Here is a 16,031-nt window from a genome sequence, read left to right as displayed (position 1 = left end):
CCCTTGCTATCTGCTGGAGTTTGAGTCCAGGTCCCTCCATAGATACCAGAATCTGTGGTCCCATAGTATACAGTGGTGTAGAAAAATGATGTCTCTTATATAAACAAAGTTTGCTTTTTGGGAATTTAGTTTTTGGAATATTTTCAGGCTGTGGATGGTTGAATCTATGGATGCAGAATCCATGGATATGGAGAAAAAAGAGAGGAGAAAAAGAAAGGAAAAAATAAAGAAAACAGGGCAGAGGGAAATACATAGGCTATGAACAAGGACTAGGCATATGCATTAATATAACTTGACCATACTTCCAAAAATGCATTTACTTGAAACTGACACATATAAAATATAAACTCATATAGCTAAAGCAGGAAAGCAGTAAGATTTTCTGACCACTAAACAATGGATGGTGAATGCTTATTCTTTCACTCTTGGAACGTGTGACCAGAGATACTTACATGAGTATTCTTTGAACCATTGCAACTCAAAACAAGCTTTTTCATCTATCACGCAGTTCCATCTAGAATGCTCTGCCTCAATAGGAGACATAGGGATTTTTGGTCGTATATTATTTTCAAAACAAGTGCAGTGTGAAAGAGCAGCATCTGCAACCCATTAACTATCTATGTTTCTAGCCCCAGTGTACAGTAACCTCAGTTCCAGTTTGGCAAAGTGATTAATCCTAAACCATAAATATGAGCCACAGGCCTTTAATTCTCTCCTCAGTTTTGCATGTAAAACAGCCAGTAGTGAGTTACGTGGGTGTGGGTGTGGTTCGGAGAGGGTGAGATTGTGATATCTGAAGTAGCCAAATTTCATATTAAAGAAACCCAGGCCTGTAGATGGAGCAAGCTGACATACAGATGCACGAGGGCACATCTCTGATTACATGTTCAATGCCAGTCAGCCACCACAATCACAATAGTCCTATATATTGTGAAGTAGATAGACTGAAAAGACTTGAAGGCACACAACAATAACAACATAGACTGAGGCTTTTTCACTTCACACAAAAAGCTCACAGCTTGAATCCAAAATGTAACTTCAAACTTTGTTGTAATATCTAAGGAATTTGCTAAATCATTTTCAGGTGTCTCTTAGACCTGTGTGGCCTCTGGAATGAAACTGAGCAGGAAAAGGGTATAGGGTTACTATTTTGTTTTGCCATAAAGAGCAAGTCTTTCCTTCTCAGGGTTCCTTGACTTAACTGTAGCTGGCTAGCCTCAGGGATATGAACTTTAAAAATCCCAGCTGCATATGTTCATTTGCAAAAGAGAGTTCCCCCATCCTTGGCTACATCTGTGCACCAACCCTGCCAGTGGTGGAGGGGGGGGGGAAGCAAATGGAAAATTGTTATACATTCTACATTGCTATTCTTACTGACACATGTTTGTCTGAGAAGTGGTTGACTTTGCTGTACAGAGGAGATCACTTCTAAGTGTCTCTTTCAAGTGGTACCAAAGCTTGTATTTGGGGGGGCTGATGTTCTGTGGATCAGAAAGGGAATCATTTCATGCAACAAGACACTAAAATAGTTACCACATTAAGGAATGTGGTGGGTGGGGGGAATATTATTTTTCAAGCTGTAATAATTCCACAGACACTTGGTGATAAGGAAAGGCAGTCAGGAAAAAGCCACTCTTAGCTCTTGCTCAGGGAGGGGGAAATGCAAATGTAGAAGAAAAGGCAAGTGAAACAATAAAACGTTAAATTACATGTAATATTAAGTACGTTTTTTTTATTTTACATCTTGCTTTTTAAAAAAATCAACAACAACTGAAAACAATGTTTCCTGTTGTAAATGTGTGAGAGAGAATTATTAGGATCATTTGCACAGGCTGGTGGGACACCTTAACTCTTTCAAGTTCTAAAGACATCCTGAAGAAACTCTCTTAATCTGCAGTTGCTCTTTTTACTAGGAGGAAATGCCTATTAAAAGAGAATTCCTTCTCCCCACCACCTAAAAAAGCAAGTATCACTTTATAGTGAATGGATGGAAGGATATGCAATAATGCCATTATCATCCCATCACTTACCAGTTATGTGGATACAAGATGACTAGATCCCCGAACTACCCACCATTTTGAGATAAGATCCGCCACCGATTACCAAAGTGGTTTTTTTAGTATATCCTTGATGACCAGTATATTAAATTGAAATATGGCTTATACTCCAATTCAAGACTTTTTCTGTGCAAGAATTGGATGTGGTTGTTTTGCACAGAAAATAGCATTGTATTTGCAGGAAACAGCATTTTCTGCACATAAAATAATATTTATGCAAAGAAATATTGTTTTCTGAGTAGAAAAAGCTGTCTCCTGCAAAGAAAATGCTGTTTTCTGTGAAGAATAGCCACATGAAAATTTTCTGCAGCGCTGTGAAGATTGTCATCATTCCAGGATTCTTTTTCATTGCAACAGTAAAAAAAAAATTCTTAATTTTTTTGTTTTAACCATTCTTGGAATATTTTTGAATATTCCTACCATGCCGATTTCCATGCTGCTGCTTCAGTTCTTGTTTGGCCCAGCATCTGCAACTGTCTTCTCCTGAGAAGTGCCAGAGGAAGGCCACAGATTCATCTTAAAGGCTACCTCTAGGGTTTCTCTCTCCATAAGTGTTGGCCTTCTCCAGCTATGGTCTTGAATGATTTCAGCCCTGCTTTGTGGTCTTCCCTCAACTTCTGCCAGTAGTATGAGGTTGTAATGCTTCCCCTTACTATTCTTTGGCTTCTTCTCAACCATTTGTTAGCAGCTGTTCTTTCTTCCACAGTTACTCCTAACTGGACAAACTAAATTTTTTGTCTTTATATAGTTTTACGGAGGAGAACTGAGACACATCACAAGATGCTTTTCACTCATCTAGTAAATGGTCTGACAGTTCCTGGTCTAGAAAATTCTGAACTTTGACTCCAAATAGTCTCTTATGTGTACACACAGGCCAAAATGCATTGGACTTGTTTTTACTAGTAAAACAGCCATCTTCTTGACATCTTGAGATGTGCCTTTGCTCCCCAGTATATTCTAAACCTAATGAAAGGACCAACATACCACTGCAGAATGTTCAAATACTAACTATATGTATTTATCAATTTGGTTTCCTTCACATAGGTGCTCATCACATGGATATTTAAATCAGTTTACCTCAATCCAGTTTAACCCTTAATTTGGGTGGCATCTGGATATTATTGCAAGGTTTTTGACTCCAATTTTGCCATGACAAACATTTGTCATGTACACTAAGACCCTGTACAGACCATCACTTTGTGCCAGCCTGTGGGCAGAGTCAGGGCACAGTGTCCTGATGCTGGATGCCCTAATTCCACCCCCATGGTGTCATGATGCTGCACACCATTCCAGATGGCATGCGACATCATGGCATGACTCCAGCACTGCATTCAGATGATGCAGTGCCATGGCAATGCTGCCCTTTGGATGGTGCAAAAAGGAGCTGCTTTTTGCGGCTCCTTTTTGCATTCTCCAGAGGCTGGGCCAAGGCTGCGGCGTGAGGTTGCCACAGCCCCGATCCAGCCAGGAGAGGGGTGGCTACATGTCACCCCTTGGGGCAACCTGCATTGCCCCTAAGTTACAAAAGTAGCAGTTTATCAGCTGTTTGTCAATCTGCTATACTGACTGACTTTAAATATTGTACCTCAGCAGTCCTCTGTAAAAGCCACAAAGTCAAACTAGGCAATATAATAAATCTGTATCATTTGAGTGTTTGTGTGTTTGCTTAAAAGTAATCATTCAGGGCTCCAATCTGGATCAAGCTAATTAATTCAAGCCCCAGTTCTATAGTGGTTATGAAGGAGAAGGCTTAACTAGCACCAATGGACCCCTCCTTTCTTTTTTGCCTCCATCAGGAGCTGATACAGTATAATGCATGCAGAACACAAGAGGGCATCCTTATTTGACTCCTTCTCACAAGGTAGTTGAACAGGTCTTATCTGTCTTTGTATGACAGAGATGGAAACCTGCAAAGATTTTTATTCTGTAAAAAAAAACCTCTTGATTAATACAAAGCAGAAGAGACCCAGTGTGGTGTAATGGTTTGGGTGTTGGACTGGGACACTGGGAGGCGAGGGTTTGAATCCTCCCAATCGGCCATGGATGATCTTGGTCAAATCACATAGCCTCACAGGAAGGCAAAGGCAAACCCCTTTGAAGAAATCCTGTCAAGAAAACCCTGTGATAGGTTCACTTTAGGATTGCCAAAAATCAGAAAAAGAGGCATCATATGCAGATTTTACTTATTAAACAATGATGCTGTAAAATGCCTGTGGTTTGCATATGGCTGTGTTATGGTAATGTATTTTCCTGTCATATGTCTATGACAAAGCAAGCAGTTGTAGAGGCATGTTACTAAAAATAGCTGAAGTATCTCCTTTTACATCTGCTCCTCTGGTTCAGAACATCAAGCAGAGAGAACAGAAAGCCTCCACCAGACATCTATGGGAATGCTACCCAATTGTAATGTACACGTTTACCCTACGTATAATGTTGGGAAAAGTGCTTATATACCTTGAAGGTGCCAGATCCTGTCTGATATTGGAAACTATGCAGGGTCAACACTGGGTTGTACTTGGACTGCAGCCCATCAATGAATACCAGGTGCTGTATGCCCTATTTCAGTCGAAGAAAATGGCAAAATCACCTCTTGGGATTCCTTGGCTAAGAAAACCCTATGAAGTTCATGGGGTTGCCATGAGTAGACAGGCAATTTGAAGGCATACACACATGGAGTGTTGAAAAGGCGTGGACCCATTTTATGGCTAGCCTTTTATGGTGAGGTAAGTGTGGAGTGGGAAGTAATCAGGGCAGATTTCCCTGTGCTGATAGTTGAAATAAAACATTCTCTCCAGAATGATACCAAAAGGGATTCCTATTATGGCAAAGGATGGGCTCAAATGCCACATTTCAGGAGGACAATATGTCCTTTCAGCTTGGTACTGAATGACACACAATGCATTTTTAAAAATCTACATGGAGACAATGCTATTCTGTAGTTTCTCAAGACCTTGTACACAGTGAGGCAAAGTATGAGGATAAATGATTTTTTCTAAGATAGTTTTCATCACATAAACACTCTTCAAACTATCCACCAAGTTCAAAACCAGGTTGATTTAGTGTCTGCTCAGTTATATCCCCATTCACTCATACCAAACTTTGTATTCCAAATCATATTTTAAAGCAACCTCTATGAATGTTATGTTAAACTAGTTTTTTAAAAAAAATTGGGGTGGTTATATTTGACCAAGTGTTAAAATTGGGATTGTTTTATATTACTTACTTGTTTATTATGTTTATAAATCCCACCTTCTGCCTACTAGACTCCTGGGAAGAAACATAGTAAAGCTATCATTAAAACATACCATAAAACCAAGAGCAAAATCATACCAAACAATAAAATCTGAGTAGCATTAAAATTAAAACTGAAGAGAAAAACATAAAACAATACATGCTATGAAAAAGCTCATGGAACAGAACACTGTGTGTGAGTGCCTTTAAGTCACCTGTCGATTTATGGCAACCCCATGAATTTCATAGGGTTTTCTTAGGCAAAGAATACTCAAAGGTGGCTTTGCCAATTCTCACAATTCTCACATCTCACTTCTTTTATGTGGACTTTTTATAATTCATACTTTGCTACTGAAAAAATTAGAATATTGAGGTCGGTTTCTGTGTTAGTTGCAGGAAATAAACAAAGCTCTTGGTAGGTAACAGGTTTCTTTTGACTCTAATGAAAATAAACAGCTTTGCTCAGTTTACTTCCATCCTCAGTCCAGTTCTTTCCTCTCTTTTCTGTCCCACCCCAATGTTTTCCTTTAAGCCACACCCCCATCTACCCTAATATTCATTTCACCTGCCACCTTTGTCTGGGTTACAAGCTCATTTGTTTCCCTCACCGAAGTCCTATCTCCTGACTCATTTCCCCCTCACTCACTGATTTTTCCTTTATCCCTAGTGTTTGGCATTTCCATTGACTAAGGGGCTCGACAGGCTGCCCCTTTTAGCAGCAACTACATGCCACGGTCCCGATCTCTCATTTCTGCAGAAAGGAGACACAAAAAGTTGCTCTATTTTGCACCCTGGAAAGGGTGCCATAGCCACCAGTGCACAGCTTTTCCGTGCTCCTTTGTGCTGCATCATGTAGACGCAGGGCCAGAAGATTGCCATGGTGATACCATATAGAGCGGTGCATGACATCACACCAGTTGGGAGTGGAGCTGAAGCATGTGTCATGCCCCAACTCCACCCCCAGGCTGGCCTTAATTGTCTGTTGAACCACTAATTCTTCTTTTCATCCTTATCAGGGGCTCTTCCATGCCACACAGCTGTAGTTCTGTGGTTCCACTTTAACTGCCATAATTTGTAGCTCAATGAGACACTAAAATTCTCTGGCTGAGAATTCTAAATACCCCTTCATGGACCTTGTCTATGTGGGTCAAATAAACTGGCCTGCCCATTTCCTCTTAGTGGGGAGGCTGGAAGACGCAGGGCCCAAACACTAAGTCTGGTGAAAACAGCCTGGATGACATTCAGCCTACTCAGCACAAAATTCAAGATATACTACTACTACTCTTCTTCTTCTTTTTCTTCTTGTTAACTGCCCTTGAATCTACCCCAACTCATGGTGACCCTGTGGAAGTCTTCCAAGTACCCCTATCCTCCACTGATCTGCTTAAGGCCTGTAAATCCAGGCTCACGATCTCTCTGAGTCTAGCCATCTGGCATGCAGATTTCCTCTCTTCTACCCTCCAATTTCCCTAGCATTATTGTCTTCTATAATGAGTCATGCCTTCTCATGATGTGCCCAAAGTATGACAGCCTCAACTTGATCATCTTGGCTTCCAAGGAGATTTCAGGCTTGATTTGTTTAAGGACCCTTTTGTCTTTTTTGTTGTCCACAGTATCCTCAGCACTCTTCTCCAGCATCACATTTCAGATGAGTTAATATTCATCTTATCTAATTTCTTCACTGCCCAGCTTTCACATCCATACATAGTGATGGGGAATACAACATTAAGTGGTCATTTATATAACTTTACTCTTTAGGATCTTGTCTAGTTTCTTCACTGCTGCCTATCCCATTCCTAGTTTTCTTCTTATTTCTTGATTGCAATCTCCATTCTGATCAATATTTGATTCTAGGTACAGGAATTCTTTAACTATTTTGGTTTCCTTATTGTCTAGGTTGAATGTATGTATTTGTTCCATTGTCATTATTTTTGTTCTGCATTAGGCCTGCCTTTGCACTTTTTTCTTTGACATTCCTTAGCAATTGTACCAAGTCTGTGATGCTTTCCACTAGCAGTATAGTGTTCTCTGAATATTTTAGATGCTTGATGTTTCTCCCTCCTTTCTTCACTCCCTCTTCTTCTGAATCAAAACCTGCTCTTCTTTTGATATTTCCTGCATACAAAAACTCCCTGTTTACTCTGGAGCCCTTTGTTCCAGTGCTGGATGGCTGCTTGAAATGCATCTCACTGTTTCACCTTGTGCAATCACAGCAGCAGCAAGTCATTCACTTTGTCAAAATGAGGCACCCAGCCATGTGACTGATGCTGAGCACCTTGTTCTGATCACAGGAGTGAGTTACTTGCTAGCACAGTATCCCTACCAGGCAGGAAAGAGGGATGTGCATGTGAACAGCCACCTGGCACCAAAATGGAGGGCTTTAGTAATGGGGAGGGGGTGGGTGGTCAAGGCAGCTCCAGGGCCAGAATACTCCATGCTTCTCTCAGAGAATCCTGGCCAGTGCAGACAGGACCCAAAACTGGGGGGAAATAGATCCATGGGGCTACAGAAATGGCCCTGAGGGTCTGCATGTGGCCTGCAGGTTGTACTTTGTCCATCCCTGCTCTAGGTGTTTGAGTGAAATACACTTGATTCTGTGCCCACAAGCATGCCATTGGATATGGGGCATTTTTACATCCTACCATATGCTGAGATTTTGGTATTAGGATCAGCCAATACCACATAACTCACATAATATATGTTGTTCTTAATGAAAAATTCTAGTGCATGAGGGTTAAAACAGCCACTTGATTGAAAACAGAGAGTCTTTTAATTCCACCAACCTGAATCAAACTGGCACATTTCCTCCAGGAGAACAAGACAGCTTGCTAAAGATTGTTCATGTTAATCAAGGCGCCTTCCAAGCACTGAGCAGATCATCTGTTTCTTCTTCACAGTGTTGGCTCAGAGGTCTGCTGTATGATTTCATATCAAGTGTGAGAAAGAAGATAGAGGCACACAGGGAGAGTTGGTCTGCCAAAAAATTTCAAGTGGATGTTGCACTGAAGGTCTTGTCTGTTTATTTACTTACACATATCTGAGCAAGCTGGAACCATCCATCATATTCTTGGTGCAGGGGACTGCATTCTTTTCTGATCTTTATTAGAACTCACAAAACTGGAGAGCCCTACTCATATGTGAATGTCAAACTTTACACAAAGAGGCAAGGGAAGCCAAGCATATACACAACATGCTCACAACAGATTAGCTGACTGGGCAGCAGCATTTCTGAGAAGTCTTGGGGGTTATTATGGTTAATTAAGTGAATATGAATCAACAATCTGGCCCCAAAAGGCAAATTAGGTGTTAGACTGTATTAGCATATGGACTGCATCCAAGATATAGAAGATGTTCAACGAGCCATGAAATTCATTGGGCAACCCTGGGCCAGCCCTATTATGTATTGACTAGAGTTACACTTCAGTTTATCAGCTTCACTGAGTTCCTTATTCACTGAAAATTGGGACCAGAATCAAAATGGTTTTAGCCACTCTACTGCTTTGCCTACCTCCCTTCATCCATCCAGTCTAGTTTCCCACCTCCTCCTGCCCTGCAACAATCAGTCAACATTTCATGGCCATTGAGAGCACACTTATTCATTGGATTGTTTTGAATTTATACCCCCAGCAAAGTGCTTCAGCAAAGCCTGCCTAAAATTGCCTGTTAGGCACATAGGATGCTTGTATTGAGTTGAGTAACAGCAACAGATCTTTAGGGCTGCATCTGTACTGCAGAAATAATGCACTTAAACACTGCTTTAACTGCCATGGTAGAATACTATGGAATTCTGGGATCTGTAGTTTTCTGAGAAATATATTCTTATCTGGTGTCACAACAAACTGTCAATCCACAGAATGGAGCCATGGCAGCTAAGGTGGTGTGGAACTGCATTAATTCTACAGTGCAGATGCAGCCTGGGATTCAGACAGAATTCTTTCCTTGATTTACCTGGAGAAGAGATTAAATTAGGACACTGTGCACAGAAAGCATGGACTCTACCACTGATCTAAGTGTTGTATTATTGTATTGGATGGTATTATTTTGACTATGTAAGCAATGGCTCTCACAGCCTTAACATCAGCCATAGAAGGAACCTTGATGCATATCATGACTGTCAGTGGTGTCCACATCTCCACTACTTACTTAGATGACAGCAAATCACATGTGTTTATATCCAGAAGAAACTGGGTGGAAATAAGCATAGGCATGCAAGATAAGTTTTCTTTTCAAGGCACTTTAACATTCCAGCTTTCTGAATGAAATTTGAAACTGTGGTACTTAAAGTAGTCATTCAGTTTGCAAATAGAACCTAGATACTGTAGTTTCCCAAAGATACTTTCAATTTCTAATATAATTAAAATTTGAAAAGCAATCTTTTCCCGGTTGAATGTGAAATTCTGAGGGAACCTTAGCTATGCTCCTACTATCATTTCCCCCATAATTTGATAGTTTCCTCTAGATAATCTTTCTTTTTTCCTCCTCTTCAGTTAATTCATTGCCCCCTGCTGTCAAGAACAATGACTGCATAGAATTTGTTGATTTTGGAGAAAACTATTAATAATCAATTTAAAAATCCCTGTTATTGTTGAATTGCCAAGAGAAACATTATCTGACCTGGATGTGCAGTCACTGCAAAATAATCAGTAATAAATCTAACCATTTGTGTTAAAAGAAAAGGCCCCTGCCATGTGAAAGTGACTTTCATTTCAAAATACCATGTGGATTTCACTGATGATCTTTCCTAGTGTTCCATAAAAGGAAGCTGCATTCATTTATACTGGGAGTGGGTGGGAAGGACAGTGATCACCACATTGCAAATAGATACGCTACCTTTATGCCAAAGGGTTTATCAGAACTCATAGATTTGCCAGGACAGCTGTACAAAGTGAACCAATGGAAGCTTACTTAGATGCTATTCCCACTGTGTTTGTTAAGGCTTAATTGAAGTATGCATAGCATTGTAGTTTTTTTACAGTCTTATATTCTCAATTATGCCAAGTATAAGAGAAATGTTTATGAGATACCACAAGAATATAATAATGACTAGTGACTAGTGACTTGCATGTCAATGGGTTTTAAAGGAGCTAAATAATGTGCTGAACATTATCCCCAGAATAATATCCCCAGCATTTGGATAGCTCATTGAAAATTTGAACCAAAAGCTAGAGCAGACTTACTTTCCCACTGGCATGAGACCCAGAAGCCTCCATTAAAAGAACAGTCATGCACCCCACACACTCCATTGGCTGGGTGAAAAGTACATCTTGGAAAAATCCCAGATTGCATGCAAATGACAGGCACTTATCATATACTGGAACACTGGCAAAGTGTGCATATAAGGGATTGTGTCAAATGGACTGGATAAGAGATACCTGTGCCCAGAAGAAGGCAAGGAAATTATGATGTGGACAGTTTGCCCTGCATACACATCACAACACAAATAATGGCTGAGATCCTATGTTAGGATTGTGTAGCAGGATAAATTTCCACATGGAGTATCACAAAAATGGTTGTGCTATGTAACCTTTGTGTTGAATGGAAATGTGAAAATGAATGCAAACAGATGTGCAAACACATGTATGTGTGTATATGTGCACACATGAATGTCTCCATACTCAGTGGCATCCCATGTGCTATTATGCTTCTGCAACCTTGAACTGAATACAGATGTTCTGCATTGGACAAAAATGCCCAACTACTTCTGCAGGAGAAGATGTGCACCCATAAGACCCCAAAAGGAATCTAGCCCAAACTCAAATGATACAGCCAACAAGTTCTTCAAGGACATAACAACTGTCATGTCTTTAAGGAGGTCTCCAAGCAGAGTCTGAATGTTCCTTGCAAGTGCAGCAAACCAATGAAAGAAAGGAGAGACCAGTGTGGGTATGTGTCTGTGTCTGTATGTATGCTTTGCCTTTCCCCCAGTCCTGGGATTCAAGATGGCTTAGAAAAGTTAAAACAGATACATATAAAAGCTCATATCATAGAACAGTTAAAATATAAGTAAACTATATGTGTGGCATGGGGGTTCACATGTTGAACTACAACTCTGGAGACTAGGGTTTGAATCCCAGCTCTGCCATGAAACCCACTGGATGATCTTGGTCAAGTCACATACTCTCAGGCTCAGGGGAAGACAATGGCAAACCTTCTCTGAACATATCTTGCCAAGAAAACCTCATTATAGGGTCAACATAATTTACAAATGACTTAAAGGCACAACACAACAGCAGCAGCAACAACAAAAATCTATAGAATTAAAAGTAATTTAACAGCACTACCACAAGAAAGTAAAAAACAAAAACAAATCTAGGCCATTATTAAAGGGAGCCATCAATTCTCAAAGCCCTGTCAGAAAAGAAAAAAAAAACCCTTCACCCAATCACAGAAGGATATCAAGAAGAGTGCCAGTCTATGAAGGGAGCTCTAGAACATGGGAGCAGCCACTGAGAAGGCCCTTTCTCCTGTTCCTATCAGATTCACTAGAGTGGGGAAGGGGGAGAGAAAAAGAACATGGCCACATAGCCCAAAAAACCCACAAAAACTATGGATGCCGGCCATGAAAGCCTTTGACTTCACATTGAAAAAGAAGGGGCTTCCCTGAAGATCTCAAACACTACATGATGCTTTAGACTGGATGCATGCAGAGAACAGAGTAAGCCCTCCTGGGAGAAGGGTTCATGACCTAGCCAAGGGAGAAAATACTTTGTTTGAGATGGAAGGGCATTCAGTAAGGGTGACCCTAGAGACACAATGACCACAGCAAATTCCAGTGACTCATTACATGGGTTTTGGTGGCCTTCAGAAGCAATGAGATAGGAATCTAAGCCCCATGATGGGAAAAAGCCTAAAAGAGATGGAGGTCAGCACCTGGGACACCTCCTTTAAAGTTTGGGCTGAAGCCCTGACTTGATTTTATGCCCTATGGATGTGGAATCCAGCAGCTGCTAGGATTCTCAATATGTGTTAAATTGATACCACAATATTTATACCCTGGTGACTGAAATGGAACGACTTCCTGAAGGTTATAATGATTGAGTAAGTTACAGTACTTACAATGAATTAGTAATCCTCTTAAAATACCTTGCATCCAGGCTCTTTTACAGATAAATTACATCTTTAGGATAATACATGAGTATCATATGGTACTTGTTAGAATTTTCTTATTATATAGAACTTGGCCAAAGAGTCAAAATTGAACTTTCTGTACAGTTTTTTAAAAAAATAGCATTCACTATTTCAAGATCCAAATGCTATCCATCATAGTGGCAGAGAAAACACTTCTCATTTCTTTCCAATGTGGGAGTGTTGCTATGCCTTTGAGAACTGAAACAGGTTAGATTAATAAAGTAGACCACAACTGTATTACCTGTACAGATGGTTTGGCACATGGAAACCGGGGGGGGGGGGGGATTTTCCTGCCTAGTTAGCTTGTTGGAGAGAGGCAGCTTACAGTTGGCCCAGCCTAATTGCTAGAAAGTCTGAGATGACACATGGTCTTCGTCAATGAACCAGTGTGTTGGGCCAAATCCCAGTTTATAGACTGGGATGGGCCCCAAGCCTTTGAGGAAACCACCACAAAAGTTATTGCAGACTGTTCATGACTGCCCATCTCCACATCTCTGCATATGCTATCAATAGTAGCAGCAATAGAATAAGAGCTAAGCCATGAAAAACAATTTCTCATTATGATAGTGTGTATGGAAGGGGGAGGGGAAGCATGCTAATGTATTTTCTTGGTAAAAGATCCTTTCCCACCTCTGACATCAACTGAATTCCATGGCAAGTCACAGTTCCATAAAATGATGTGGATGTTAGACATGGCAGTAGAACATTTGAGGGAGCATTGAGGGTAAGAACAAGCTCCTTCCTTCTTTTATAGTGCCCGCATGAATGGAACTGGAAAAACTTTCCCACATATTCATCCTAAACAAAAGTTACACGAGCTTGCAAAATTCTATTAAGAGTAGTGAAACCAGTCATCACATTTCAACGTCAGACTGAGCATATTGATCATAAGTGACAAAAAATGTCCTTCAAATAAGAGTAATCTTAATCAGGCTATTAGCCCTGCCCCCTCCTTCAAATCACCATGTGAAGCTCAGAGTACTAAATCATTTCAGGGAGTTACTTAGGGCTTGTCTACATGACCTACACACCAAATTTTCCTTGGCTTGGCTGTGTTCTGTTTACACTATGCAGCCCCAAACCCTTGAGTTGAGTCCAGGCTGTTTGCACAATATCTGGGTCTTGTCCTGCATTAAAGAAAACCTTACTCCCAAAACTCCACAACAAAATGTGGCAACAATGGATAGCTCCCTTCCCACATGTTCCCTGTGAGCATTACAAGTTGCTCTGAGGTCTGAACAAGATAGGCTCCTCACTCTGATCTCAAAGTGACCCACAGTCAGTGGCAGTGGCGGTCAGGACTGCATGAGAAGGCAGCCACCCATTGTCACCACACTTCACTTCAGCAGGTATAGTGGGGATTCAAATGGAATTGGGGGCCAGAATATGCCAGGGACAGCCCAGAGTGTTTTGGCAAATGTAGATAAGCCCTTTGGCCCAGCTTACTGCACGATCTTGGAAACATTAGCTTTTCAGATTACAACTCCCGGGATCTCCCAGACAGCATGCCAGCTGCCACAAAGGTTGTGGCATGCTGTCTGGTGACATGATGGGTGAGGGATGGCTAATAGGTACATCCTTGCTCTCTGCCTATATAGGTTATCTAGAGATAGGTCACTATAAAGAGAGGAACTGTGCTAACTGTCAGTGGGTAGACAGACAACGTACACTGAAAAAATCACAAAACCCTTTCTGTTCAGTTGTGTGCTGCTTCCAGAGCAAACATTTTCCCATTGCAAAAGTGGCTGAGATATTCTTCATGTTAATTGATTTGTACTCTACCTTCTGACATGTAAAAGTAACCCTCTATAAAGTGAAGAGATAGCAAGCCACATTGATTTTCTTTCAAGAAACACTGATCAAAGGCCTCTCAGAGTTTTGCCAGGGAACATGATTTAAAAACAAAATCCTTGGGAGCTCTCCAATGACCTATGTCAGTGGCTTCAGTCCAGTTCTGAGGAAAGAGACGTTCACGCCACCATGAAAATGAGCATTAATTAGAAACACTGCCAGGCAGTAGGCCAAATGCTGGATGGGTATGGACAATGAGCCATCCTTGAACATACTCTCTGCAGGCCAGGAATGGTCACATTGGCTGAAAATCTAAACATGTGATTGGGCCTTACTATCTTTCATCTCCAATGGAATTTAGCCACAAACAAATGGTGTTGGAGCCATTGTTATATGGGGAATAAGTAAACTTGTACAATATTGAATTTGTACTGATATATGGTTTATGCAATGTAGTCTATAATTATGTAAAAATATGTTAAACAGAGAGAAACAACATGTCATCCAGAGTGACAACTCTGGAGACCAGGATTCAAATCTCCACTTGCCCATGGAAAATCCACTAGGTATCCTTGGGCAAGATGTACTCTTTCAGCCTCAGAAGGGGGCAAAGGCAAACCTTCTCTGAATAAATCTTTGCAAGAAAACCCCTTGATAGGGTCACCTTACAGTCACCATAAATTAGAAATGATTTGAATGCACACAACACAAATTAAACAGTCAGGGCTGGCTCTGTCATAGTGCTTCATATGGAATGATGATGTGATTTTGATGGCGGTGGAACATGTGCCTAAATGATGCAGTGACTCTTTAAAAAGTTGGGCTTCATTTTGGACACTAATTCAAACAGCAAAAGTGTATTGAGTTCACTCCATAGGAACGAAATGAACCAATAAATCAACAAAAAAAAAACCCATATACCACCATGATCAGAGATGCAAATATTTCTATAGGTACTATGCAGGCAAACAGAAGAACACAGAAATTACTAGTTAAGCAATTAGCTAAAATGTATTGTCATCACGAAATGTTAGGTTCAAAATAATTTTCATGTCACTGTGGCCAGACACTTCTTCTTTTGGTGGTGGCTTTACCCAAAGTGTGGGGAACCTTTGGTCCTCCAGAAGGGTTTGAACTGCCAGAGGTCACACCAATGAAATGTGATTATGGTAGTTGTAGTTCAATGTATCTGTGGCTAAAGGTTCTCCAGCCCTTCTCATTTCTATGACCCTAGCATGTAAGCATCAATGTATTTTATGAACTTCTCCAATTGTACAGAGTTCTCATAACAGTTTTACACATTTCTATAAGTAGCTTGTCTCAGGGGTAGAAGAATGTTCACTGAATCAGGGTAATCAACTCCAGAGCTTAGAATTGTTACTGTTTTGAACAACAGCTCCCAGAATCCCAGGACTGAGAGTTCTAGTCAAAAATAACATTTCCAAGCTTGAATCAAAATGTTGTGCAGTGTATGCATGCTATTGGTCTTCCAAAAATGTTATCCCTAAAAATAGGTTCACTGTCTATAGTCACCTAATGCGGTTTCAAAATAGCATTTTTAAAAAAGCATCAAAGGGCTGCCTATCAAGTGAAAATAATAGTGCACATATTTATAAATTGTTCCCAATTTGAAGCCATAATTAAATTCAGTTTCTTGGGTAAGTCTCTGCATCTGTTTCCAATAACTTAGGATAATTTTTGTTCTGCTGATTTAACCTCTGTCTACTCAATCATCAAGAGCCTGGTGAAATTATTGTTAAAACCAGATGACTTCTGGAACATGGTACTTTGTTTATGGGTTGGACTCTAGATATTATATAGCAC

General features: G+C 40.5%; 1 protein-coding gene across 2 annotated transcripts in view; it reads left to right on the top strand.

Moving 5' to 3' along the window:
- Positions 1-16,031, top strand: part of SYNPO2 (synaptopodin 2) — a 115,093-nt gene that overhangs the window by 45,636 nt on the left and 53,426 nt on the right. The window contains exon 2 of one of the 2 annotated variants that reach the window (XM_089525886.1): positions 8,186-8,296. The exons of the other annotated variant lie outside the window; for it this stretch is intronic. Within the exon in view, the coding sequence (XP_089382012.1) occupies positions 8,186-8,296 (111 nt within the window). The remainder of the gene's footprint in view (positions 1-8,185; positions 8,297-16,031) is intronic. 2 annotated transcript variants of the gene reach the window in all.

Source organism: Sceloporus occidentalis, unplaced genomic scaffold (assembly GCF_023333645.1).
Source record: "Sceloporus occidentalis isolate IW3139 unplaced genomic scaffold, rSceOcc1.0.p SCAF_5, whole genome shotgun sequence".
Lineage (NCBI taxonomy): Eukaryota > Metazoa > Chordata > Lepidosauria > Squamata > Phrynosomatidae > Sceloporus > Sceloporus occidentalis.
Note: the sequence above shows the minus strand (reverse complement) of the source record. Positions and strands in the feature narration are given on the sequence as shown.